The 12,671-nt window shown below is 44.3% G+C and overlaps 1 protein-coding gene across 4 annotated transcripts in view; it reads left to right on the forward strand.

Moving 5' to 3' along the window:
• Positions 1–12,254, forward strand: part of Kyat3 (kynurenine aminotransferase 3) — a 41,940-nt gene extending 29,686 nt beyond the window's left edge. For all 4 annotated transcript variants that reach the window (XM_051194670.1, XM_051194664.1, XM_051194657.1 and 1 more), the window contains 4 exons: positions 2,754–2,940; positions 6,726–6,799; positions 7,201–7,287; positions 12,115–12,254. In XM_051194670.1, the coding sequence (XP_051050627.1) occupies positions 2,754–2,940; positions 6,726–6,799; positions 7,201–7,287; positions 12,115–12,177 (411 nt within the window). In that variant the 3' untranslated portion in view covers positions 12,178–12,254. The remainder of the gene's footprint in view (positions 1–2,753; positions 2,941–6,725; positions 6,800–7,200; positions 7,288–12,114) is intronic.
• The last annotated feature ends 417 nt before the right edge of the window (positions 12,255–12,671 follow it).

The raw sequence follows: 12,671 nt of genomic DNA on the forward strand, positions 1-12,671 counted from the left end.
AACAAATGGTATAACCGATAAAGGAGGAGTTCCAGAACATAATGTGAAGTCATTTGTTTGTTTGGTTGTTACTGTTGTTTGTATTTTTAAAGGCAAGACACATGGCAGTGTGTATTTATGCTAATATATTTTGTAAGAAAGGGGAGAAACTCCTGTGTTTCCTAAAAAGAGCTCTTACATGGTCCATGAGAAACTGGCAAAATGCTAACTGTATGTGCAGAGTCCCCGGGGACACATGGTAGACTCTATCTACCAGGTCAGTCTTTTCTCAAGAACAGTGACTGCCATGCCTTAACCTCCCAAGCATGGGATAGCAGGCAGGTACCATCATAGCTGACCCTTAATGTGTATCCTTTATTAGACTGTTGCTATTTCTGTACACATTTCTAGAAACATCTATTTGTCATTCTCCTATGAATACCCCCAAATACTACAAAGGTGTTCTACTTCTACAAGGAGTTAACTCACAAGAGAGTAAAAGTATTGGCTCCACTGAACTTGATTGATCCTTTCTCATCAAAGGTGTCTGGACACCCAACAGAAATAATTCCATTGGCTTTAGGGATCCAGGTTGGCGAGTGTATGATGTCATACTGGGTAGGCCTCATGGAAAAAACAGCGCATGAGTGCTGTTTAACCTAGAGAAGAGCCCTGTGGACTGAGAATAGGAAGGGCAAAGGCCCATCGGTAGCATGGCTATTATGAGCAGTTTTCCCGCCAGCCCCAAATAACACACAAAGACACTGCATTAGATATAAAGCTGTGGCCTGTTACTAGAGTTTCTTATTGGCTAGCTCTGTCTTAAATATTAACCCATTTCTATTAATCTAAGCGTTTCCAGGTTGTCTTATCATACTGAGAGGGTCTGGACCTTCTTCTCCCTCAAGTCTCTACATGTTGAATCTCCTCCTACCTCTCCCCGAATCCTCTTTGTCTCCTAGTCCCGCCTATCTTGCTTTCCTATTGCCCAACAGGGCTTTATTCATTAACCAACGAGAAACATATTTACAGCACGAAATCTCCCATCACAGGGCTCCTGGGATGAGGAGACCAGGGAGGAAGAGAAAGAGAGTCTCAGATCTGAGTGATAGCTGGCCTCTCACATCATGCTGGGCCATGCACATCGCTGTTAGGACTGAGGGACTGGGAAGCCATAGATAGCACTTTTGATTGTGTGTTATCAAAAGGAGTCTGGTGCTTGGCTGAGGGAGAAGGAAAGAGACGACTTCCACGAGAGAAACATCAGTAGATTGAACTGAGGTGAGGACCCTGGATGTATGTAGCTGTCAGTGGTGTTTGCCACTGGGCAGCATAACCAGTTGTGGGAGGAACCGGCATCCAGGTATACTCAGCACAGACGTTTGTGTCTCTGTGCTTTGAGTTTTCTGGGGCAAAGACTTCTACAGCGGATCAACAAATTGCTCACAAAGGTATATACGATGAACATTTCCTGAAGTGTCTTATTCTATACTTTGGGGAAATCACTCAGTTTAGAAACTGGATGCTGATTTCCTGGTGTTGAAGAATCACGAATTCCGTTTAATTGCTAAATTCTCCTGCCACAGCCTTCTCTGTGATGTGCCCCCTCCCCCACCTCATCATGCTCTGTCTTTTGCTACAGTTCTGTCACGCAGAACAGATTTTCCCCCCTGCCCTTTCCACCTCACCTCTGCACTCCCCGCTTCAATATGCAGGAATTGGAGGTTTTATAAAAGCCAAGGCCAGGCCTATGTTGTTAATCGCTCTGTCCCCGGCTCTTACAGAAAAAGCTCACTTTGCCTGTCAGCCCTCTGGCCCCCTGCTTGGCAGGTCTTTGTACTGTGTGACTTGTTTTTATTGTCCTGACCTGACATGTTTCTGAGTCACCAGCATGGTCCTTACCGGCTTAGTCTGTGAAGGTTGCTGGAACAAAGAACTAGAGACTGTGTAGCTTATAAAGCCAGGGAGATCACAGCGGATAAGGACCTGCTGCCCCACTGGTGACACTATTTCAGTGTGTTCTCCCATGATGGAAGTGTTCTCCCATGATGGAAATGGCCCTCGTACCATTCCTGGGGCCTCTGGTCTTCTGTGCAAGTCATCCCTGAAGGTCATGTCTCCTAATGCCCAGACCTTGGAGACCAACAATTCACCACATGGGGGTGGGGGAGGGGTGCACAACACTAAGTCCTTTGCTCTTTATAAGACTGGGTTATTCCGGACCCATGTCTCTGACTCACCACTGCTAGAGGAGTTGCCCACACGTTTATCTGTTTCTAGTCCCCATGTCACTTACACCGCCTTGCTGGGATCAGAATGATTTTAGCATTTCCTCTGAAGAACGAGGACCTCATGTTTGCTTGTCTACACAGCAGGCTGGCCTTAATTTCCTCCTGCACAGGTAACAGGAAACATTACTCCCTCTTCTCCCCGCTGGCTAGTCTTTAGACAGAGACTTAACAAGCTGGACCATAGCTTTCCTCAGCAGAAAATGATTCATGTGTCTTTGTTCCCAAGTACACCATCTTTATGACTCTTTTCTTTTTTTTTTTTTTTTTTTGGTTGGGATTTCCATGACTTCCTCTGTTTGTCACATTAGATTAACCTACGGAGCTGGACAGTTCACAGGAATCTGGCTGTGACTTCCTGAGTGCCTTCCTTGCCACAAATCTTAATTGGATGACCTTTACTTATTCTTCCAGAAAATGGAGCCATAATTGACATTACCATGCTTCCTTTCCTTGTTTTTTTTTTTTTTTTATCTTAACATACAGGCAGCCTTGGCCCAGGCCCTTTGGATTGATATCAAGCGCATGGATGACCCAGAATGTTACTTTAATTCTCTGCCAAAGGAATTAGAAGTAAAAAGAGATCGTATGGTCCGTTTACTTAACAGTGTTGGCCTGAAACCCATCATCCCTGACGGGGGTTACTTCATCATCGCCGATGTGTCCTCATTAGGTTTGTAAAGGCTTTGCTCTTTCGCATCTACAGACACTTACATTGGAAAGGAAAGCAGAGAAGTATGGGGGAAGGTGTCAAAGCCAGAATGGCATTTTGTCTCTAGAAGAGAATGTGCATACAACACCAACACTTCCAACAACTTACTTTCCTTTCAGAAATGTTTACGTTGCTCCAATGTGTAGCTGGAAATCCTGAGCGAGAAGCAGTATGCTTGAAATAGTTCACTTGAAAGTTTTCTTTTGTTTGTTTTCTAAATGCCATTTGGTAGGAAAGCTAAAGTTTCTAGAAGTTGTGAAGCCATAAGGAAATACCTGATATTTTCAAAGGTGCCGAAATGAATGCTGTAAACAAGGGGGATGGCTGACCTTCAGTGAGAGCCCACTGCGTACGAAGCACTCAGATACTCTCTTCCCGAAAGTACTGCTAGCTCCGTCACTGTAGGCAGGAAGACTTAGACAGCTGTAAATAACTTCCCAGCATCATGCATCTGGAATCTTTACAGTACTGTTTCCAGAAAGCATGGGATTAGTTATTCATCTTACGCTGGGGTGTGGGGCGCAAGCCAAGGCTCATGTGTGGAGGTCAGAGGACAGCTTTGGGGATTACTTCTCTCCTTCCACCATGAAGGTTCTGGGCCTTGAGTGCAGGTCATCAGACTTGCCTTTACTGGCTGAGCCATTTTGCTGACCCATGCATAGCTCTCTGTTATCTGACATTGATAATCATATATATATATATATATATATATATATAATTTTTCTTATTTTACATATCGATTCCAGTTCCCTCTCCCTCCTGCCCATGCCCCCCCATCCTCCCTCCCATCCCATCCCCCCACACACACTCCACAGGGAAGGTGATGCCTTCCAGGAGGGATTATCAAAATTTGTCAAGTCATTTGAAGTAGGGACTAGGCCCTCCTTCCTGCCTCTAGGTTAAGGGAGTATCCCTCCATGGGAAATGTGCTCCCAAAGTCCTTTTGTGCACCAGGGATACATCCTGATTCCATAAGGGAATCTGAGTCAGTCCAATGCTGGTTTCCCAGCTATCTGTCTGGGGATCCATGAGCTCCTCCTTGTTCAGGTCAGCTGTCTCTGTGGGTTTCTGTAGCCTGGTCTTGACCCCATTTTATCACTTCTCCAGGCAACTGGATTCCAGGAATTTGGCTCTGCCACCAGCAAATCTTTAAGTTGGAAGTATAACAATGTTTCATATGGATCTTTGTTGACCTTCGCCAATTTATGCAGATCCGTCTATAAAACCTAGCATTTGAGGACCTTAGAGAATGGGTTGGACTACAGTCTAATGCTATAGACATCCTTACTTCAGTTTCAGAGTACTTTTATACATGGATATAACAAAGCCATGGTCCAAAGCTAAAGAAGGTTGTTTGAGTTCAGAAAAACATGTAAATAAAAAACCCAGAGGCAATACTAAATATTAACAGAACTAAATATTAACAGCCCTTTCCCAGAACTGTCTCAGTACAGGCCAGTGTAAGCACAGTTGCCTGGCACGTGGTGTAGATTATGTCTGACAGGAAAGCAAGGCAGAAGGACACATCCAGATTCGGGGGACTCTGAGGACAGCACTCAACTCACCCTGTCACCAGATCGGGTTCCATTGCTGTGTCATCACATCCAGCGGGAATAAACATGCCTTATGAACTGAATATATAAAAGTTTGTCACAGGAGGCGTGCAGTCACATCCAGGAACAATCGAGCGAACACAATGCACTTGAGGTGAAAGGCCCTCTGCCTCTTCCTGGAGCCCCTCACAGCTACCCAGGGTCACCAGGCACCAGCCCTTTGGTCATGTTCCCACATCTTTTACATAAAACTTGTGTTTCTGTAATATTTAAAAATATTATTCATAACAGACTTTTGGGTATCCTTTACTGATTGTGATCGCTCTAATATAGTTTTCAATATATTACACTGTAGTAACATTATATGCCACTGAACTTGAAAAACAGAAGTTTCTCATTTACGCTAAAGTATAGAAACCGGAGGGAATAACAGAAGATTCAATTTTAGGTGACGAATAAATGATTGTGTGTTAGCTTTTTGTGTGTGCGGCAGCATGCACATCAATTCTTTAAGAGGAAGTGGAGGAAACTCGGAAGTAGGATGGTCTCCCTTGTCTCTGTTCACATGGGAAACATTTTATAATACACAAGCATTAGACATTAGTAGTTTTTTTTTTTTTTTTTCTTCATTATCACAGGTTTCACAGCACCGAGATACTAGAGTTTCTTGTGGCTGAGGCTCGAAGTCCCTTTCCAGGGACTGATCCCAAGCTCTGGCCCCACCTTGGGCTGCAGGGGAGCGGGCCCTTCACAGGTTTTGCTGTGAGCCTTTGTAGAACATACCCTCCTTTGGTGAAGAGCCCCCCCCCTCCCTTACAGGAAGCTTGTTTAGACTGAGACACCCTGTGGCTCTCATCTGACCTGCGTCCAATTCTCTACACCAGGATCCTTTCGATCTGAAATCTCCAAGATTTTTCCACCCAGATGTATTTATTGAGAAAATAGGTCAAGGGCGCCTAGGGAATGACACTCAGGGTTCTCGCTGTGTCCGGTTTCCCCCCAGACAATGGACTCTGCGGAAGAGTTATTATCCCAGTATTGTACTAAGCGGCCTTTCCACATTGCCAGAGCCGGTCCGTCCTGCTTGGGTCGTAGTTCTGGATACAGTGTGGTTAGGTAGAAGCCGGGAGCATTTGGATGGGGGAAAACCCTTTCTGATGTCATGGAGATGGGAGGCGGTCCCTTCTTTATGACACGATGCCTAGGGGGGAAATATTAACATCTCAAGCTCTCCTCACACGAACAAAATTTAATTTACTGTGTGTGTGAATTGTTTCCTATACCAGAATTTAGTTCTCCCCTTTTTCTAAAAATAAAACACTAGAATTTCTTCTGATGGTAGCCGAAGATTGAAGGTAGCCAGGGGGCTTGGAAAGGAGAGATGGCTCTGTAGATAAGAGCACATATTGATCTTTGCAAGTGACCAGAGTTCAATTCCGGACACCCAAGTAAAGCAGCCCACAACAGCCTGTAACTCCAGCTCCAGGGATCACATGCCCTCTTCTTCTTTCTTGGATACCACACACATGCACATGCACATGCACACAATTAAAAATCAAAATTAAAAAGAAAATAACCAGGCACGGTGTATGCATCAGTAATCCCAGCACTCAAGAAACTAAGGCAGGACATGTGCTGTGTGTTCAAGGCCTTAGCTCCAGTCCAGCCTGGACTACAGTGGGAAGTGCTATCTCAAAAATGACAGGGAGAGAGAGTAAATATAAACCACAATTACCATTACACCTTACAATGAAGAGCAATGGCTGACTGCTTAACAGTTATTGAAAATATATGAAATGGCAGGTCTTGTATTCAGAACTCTGTAAATAGCACATTCTCAGGACAGCCGTATGACACTGGAGCTGTCTCATACTCACTGAGAGTTGACAAAGATTAGCTTCATGGGGTCTTCTTTCTCATGGAGCAACAGCTCTCTGCCCCCATTGCGCCCTGCCCTTCTCTCCCTGTGCTGGCAGCTACATGGACAGGCATGGCCCACTGACTGTGACTGCTGCCTCAGTAACCAGTCATGCTCATGTCAGGTGAAGACTCCAGTGCAGTCTCTCAGTAACTTCTAGAATGTTCTAGGTCAAACCTGTGTGAGTCAGGAGAAAATTTGGATCTTGCAGGCTTAAGTGAAACCCTTGTCTCAAATATAATTCTTCCTCCACCCACCTTTCCCTGTGGTTGCAGATGCTGACCTCTCTGACATGAAGAGCGATGAGCCTTATGACTATAAGTTTGTGAAGTGGATGACGAAAAATAAGGTAAAGTTTACTGACCTTTGCTGTGCTGTTTTAGAGTTGGATGTGCTTTGAATGACCCTTAATTCTAGCTTTGTTTCCTCCCCTTTTCTTTATTTTAAAAATTTTAGTTTAGTTTAGCTCAGTCTTTTTTTGAGTCAGGATCCCACCATGTAGCCTCACCATGCCTACAACTTGCCGTGTAGACCAGGCTAGCCTTAAACTCTTACAGATCTGCCTGCCTCTGCTTCCCCAGTGACAGGTAAACTATGTGAGCCAGCATCCTGCTCTTATCCAGATAGTCCACTTCGGACTCATTGAGGGATTTTAAAATGTTTTTCCTTTTAAGAATTATGGCCACCAAAGGTATGCATTTTTAATGTGTGTAGCTTCCTAGTGCATCCATCTTCTCCCTCATTTTCCAGAAACTGTCAGCCATCCCCATTTCAGCATTCTGTGACTCCAAGTCTAAGCCACAGTTTGAGAAGTTGGTGCGGTTTTGCTTCATTAAAGTAAGTCTCTGTAGTCTCACAAATGTGTCTTTTATTCCAATTTATAGAGCGCTTCTTTCCTGTTTCTAAAAGTGATGCATATGAAGTGACATTTGTTGAATTTGACTTGGTGCCACGAGGTTAACTGTAAAGCAGTATTCAGCCTCTGTTTGCTGTTTTGTTGCTGCTGTTGTTGTTGTTGTTTATTGATTTGTGGTTTCTTGAGGTGGGGGGGAGGAGGGGGGATCCTCACTCTGTAGCCCAGGCTGCCCCTAGACTCATGACAGTCCTCTGCCTCACTCTTCAAGTGTTGGGAGCTGCCATCCTTAAGTCATTTTGAGAGGAAACCAATATAATCCCACACCCTCCTCTGGCCTATGTGGAAGGATATGCACACATTGGTTTCCTTGCATGTGGCATGTGCTCACACAGACACATGGCTGTAAAAAAAAGAAGAATGAATGAATGAATTTTTTAAAATGAAAATGAAAGATGTCCCTATGGCTAGCTGAGAGCACTCATCACCGTTTGACCATCCTAGAAGATGTGCTGTTTTTAAGATATTATTACTGGGCTTCAGAGTGGCTCAGTGGAGAAAGCACTTGAAAGCACCGAAGTTCAGATCCCCAGAACCCACATAAAAGCAAGACATGGGCAGGGGCCTGTAATCCCCAGGCTAAGCTACACTGGCTACACTAGCCCCGGGTTGGCGAGCTCTGAATTCAGTGAGAGACCCTGCTTTAATATATAAACATGGCATCAATGTCCTGTTTCAGGCCTCCACAGGTATGCATACACACTTATACCCATACACATGCAAGTACCACACACACACACACAACATGCATGTTATGACTACTCAAAACACTCTGAGGCAGCCTCTGTACTAATTCAACTCATTCATCTATAGTCTGTCTAGCATAACATAAAAACTTTTTTGTTTTGTTCTGTTTTTGTTATTTGACAGAGTTTCTTCATGTAGCCTTGGCTGTCCTGGAACTCAAAGAGATCCACCTGCCTCTGTCTCCTGAGGGCTGGGATTAAAGGAGTGTGCTGCCACCACCCAATGGTAAATACTATTTTATACTTTTGGGGATAACCTGTCCATACAATATGGCAGACTTACCATAAATAGAATATAAGTATTTACAATAGAACAATGTGATTACCTGATTGACTAAAATAAAAAAGAAAAAGTAAGGTTAATAAAGCATATCATAATGGTTGGCCTAAAGTAAGTCCTAGTGTGTCTCCACTTACAATGGAGACATATCCAGATAAGTCTTGTTAAAAATAGTTCATGTTGAAAATGAATTTACCACAACCTCAAGGCCGAACAGCATATCTTAGCAATGCAGCGCAGCTGGGGTCACAGCCATTTTCCTTTCAGATCTGAGGCTACTTGCTACATACAGCCTAGCATTAGGAGAGTATCTTACAATATATCATCAGCCTCCCCCAAATACCAAAGTTCAGAGCATGGTTGTGACTGTCTGTCATCATCAAACCAAAAATTAGCCAACAGAGCCACACAAGACAGAGGCCACCTTTATAAACACATTATTTGAAAATACAAACATAATCAACAGAAGGAGAAAACGTCACCTTAGGACTTCAGTTTTAGCTGGGAGTGGGAGTCTACGTCTTTAATCCCAGCACTCGGGAGGCAGAAGCAGGAAAATCTCTGAGTTCAAGGCTATCCTGATCTACATAGTGAGTTTGAGTTCCAGGGCAGCCAGGGCTACACAGAAAAGCCCGGACTTGAAAAACAAAAACACAAACCAACTTCAGTTTTAAACCAGTAAACACGGCCCTACCCTTTTCTCTTCTTGGACATAACTCAGGAGAGTTATAAAATGATTTTGCAGATTAGCCAGCATGTAGGGAAGGATTGCCAAGTGTCATAAAAGCAATGGTAGAAGGACACAATGCCTAGAAAGGATCTGTGTCTCAAATAATAGATGAAGCCAGTGGACAGCAAATGCTGAGAACAGAAGGAGCTGCGGACTTTCCCACAGAGAGAGACGCAGGACACAAGTCCGCAGTCGTGTCGTTTAAACACCGTGAGGCTATGTGGAAGGGAACTCTCCCTGGGCTGCGGATGTCCTCATGTATCTGGCAAGTGTTGCCAAAAGTTGGGTTGAGGCAATATGGAGGAAAGGTCTTCAGTTAGGCCATGTAATTCAGTTGGCTGACCTCTTCGTCTCTACATTAGAGTTGTATTAAACTCACCGATGAACAAGAGAGAATCTCTGTTGCCTTGTAGCACTGCCCAGTCCCTCCTTGCTAAACATCTGCAAATCCATGGGGCTGGAGCGATGCCTCGGCCCTTAAGAGCACTGCTGTCCTTCTAGAGGACCCAGGTTCAACTCTCAGCACCCATACAGCAGCTCACAACTGTCTGTACCTCCAGTTCCAGAGGATCTGACACCCTCATACAGACATACATGCAGGCAATACACCAGTGCACATGAAATTACGTAAATAAAAATTTAAAACTCTACAAATGCATCTTTAGGTCACACAGCAGCACATTCGCTCCTCAGATCAGCAGGGGCTCACCCTGGGCATTCAGTCAGAAAACCGTCAGTAATCACCAAGACACGAGATACCCATCTTCAAAGGGCATCATAATAAAAAGGAAAGACACGCACAAAGCAACCTTCAGAGCATTGTGAAAATGACCGATGCCAGGTCCCCACTGAGAGCAACAAGTGCTCTTAATTTCTGGGCTGGCTCTCCAGCCCTAGCGTGGAGTTTTTCCTTTAGATCAAGAGTTAGATAGCGAGAGTGTTCACTGCTGTTCTGCATTGTTGTTCCTCAGCCCTCCCAGTAGGCAGAGGCAGAGAATATATAAATACATCCGTATGCATGCACATTTATATATGCCAGTCATACTTCTGTGACAAAGGGTGATTAGTTTCATACTCCCACCCGTCTGTGTTTACCAGGATATTCAACTGACTTACATAAATGGCACATTATTTGTCTATAATGTATGTACATCCTTCTGTATACTTCCAGTCATCTACAATCTAATACAATGTAACGCCATGCAAATAGGTGTTATAGTGTATTGTTTGTGAATCATAACAAGAAAAAGAAACATGTGTACGCTTGGTGCAGGTGTAGTTTCTTCTCTCACATGTTTGTCACATGTTTGTCACAGCTTCAGTTGGTTGAGAACCAGAGCCCTTGGGCAGACAGAGCTGATTGCATATATTCTCACATCTGTATTTATTTGTATCCAAATTTATTGAAAACTATCATAGGGTTAATTGTAATTTTTCCATTTCTGTGTTTGTATCCTTCTTCAAGAGTGAAGCCTGGTTCCCATCATTTAATTACTTATTGCCTCTGTGTGTGATTGATCTCTGGCCAGTCACACATGCATGTTTTCGAGTGTGCATGCACACACACACGCGCGCACACACACACACACACACACACACACACACACACACACAACCTCTCAGTGGATGACCGTACCAACACACTTTGACCCCAGACCCTGTTCTACCATTTTCCCTCACCGTCCTCGAAGCCTCTATACCCCACACTAGGCACGCTCTGCTCTCATGGTAGGGGCCTCCCTATTCTGTTCAGCGTCAGTACCCTGCATGGGCCGCCCTGCCACACAGACGCCTCACCAACTTGGACCCCTGTGTCAGGTCAGAACTACCTCTGCTGGTGCCAGCACCTTTGGCATGCACAATGGCTGCCCTGCTTGGGCTCCCAGCCTCCAAATGTGGTACCCTCTTCTCTCATCCCCAGAAGCTGGCGTTCCTGCCTAACCATTTTGGTAGAAGGGGGGGAGAGGGGAAAAGGAGAAGAGAAAAACATAAGACTAGATTTCTACGATTAGCTCTTCCATTTACTTTTATATCATGAACATGCATTGCTGGGCCGGAGAGATGGGTCATCAGTTTAAAGCTCTTCCAAAGGTCCTAAGTTCAATTCCCAGCAAACCCATGGTGACTCACAACTATCTATAGTGAGATCTAATGCCGTTTTCTGGAATTCAGGCATACATGCAAACAGAGCACTCTTAGCTAATAGAATGTAAACAAAACATTTATTGCCTATTCAAAAGCTAAGAGGATTGGTTTTCAATAATCATAGCAGTTTTCCCCAGAGTATTGATTAGAATGAACTATTTTCCTTATTGAAGGCAAAATACAGTGAATAATACAATGTTCACAGATAAGGGAATAGAAACCTGAGCATATGATTGGGTTTTAATGGCAGCCATTAAAACTAAACCTAACAACTGCCATGAAAGATTGTCTTGGAAAGTGGGGAGAAGTGGCCTGTTATTTTCCAACATAGTCACCTCTGAACTCATTGGCTTCTGTCTCAATAAGTAATTGAATAGCTGCTTTCAGTTTTTTAATTTTTGTTTTCTTTTAAAAATGTGTGTGTGTGTGTGTGTGTGTGTTCATGTAGGGCAAAAGAGGTCAGCCTAGCCCCTGAGTTGGAGTTTTAGGCAGTTTTGTGAGCCACCCACCCCACATAAGTCCTCTGCAAAGACAGTACATACCCTTAACCACTGAGCCATCTTCCCACCCCTCACATTTTAGTTTTTGCCTGTTTTTACTTTGCAATGGTTTCTCCATGTAAAACTAGATGTTTTCTTATGTCTTCTATGGGTTTTGTTTTGTTTTGGGACCGGATTTCTTTATGCAGCTCAGGCTGTCCTCAAACTCAAGAGATTCCCTGCCTCTATTCCCCCAAGTGCTAGGATTAAAGACCTGGGCCACCGTCACCACCACCGCCACGTGGTTATATCTTCAGTGTTTAAACATTGCTACATTGGTATGTAACAACAGTTCTTTTATGAATCTGCAGAAAGACAGCACACTGGATGCTGCTGAAGAAATCATCAAGGCGTGGAGCAGCCAGAAGCCTTGATGTGAAGAGATGTGCCTTCCCCAGCCTCTTGCAAGGGCTTACTACTGGGTGCTGCAACCTCATGGGCAATAAAAGGAGAGCATCTGAAACATTTTCATTGTCTTTCTAAAACCAACCCCATTCCCAACAATATCCAGTACATTCTGGTTCTATTCAGTTGGACTATGTTAAAACACCCCATACTGTAATTTTGTGAGGGGCCGTTTCTCTGTGTTGCATTTTCTCACACATGGAAACAGAAATCACGTTGACATTTGCTGTGCCAGGTGTGCTGGCATGTGCTTGCAATACCAGCACTTGGGAGGTGGAGGCTGGACGGCATCCTGGGCTGCATGAGGCTCTCGATAAGTGAAAGAAACAAACAGAAACGGCACATGCTTCATGTGACGCCTGTCTGGGAGGATTACTGGCTCGGTCTGTAGAGAGCATGGTAAGCTACAGACGCTCACACGATGTCAGCTAGTTTCACTTCTCCATAGTCCAGGAGCCGAGTG

This window comes from Phodopus roborovskii, unplaced genomic scaffold, assembly GCF_943737965.1.
Source record: "Phodopus roborovskii unplaced genomic scaffold, PHOROB, whole genome shotgun sequence".
NCBI classification, from domain to species: Eukaryota; Metazoa; Chordata; class Mammalia; order Rodentia; family Cricetidae; genus Phodopus; species Phodopus roborovskii.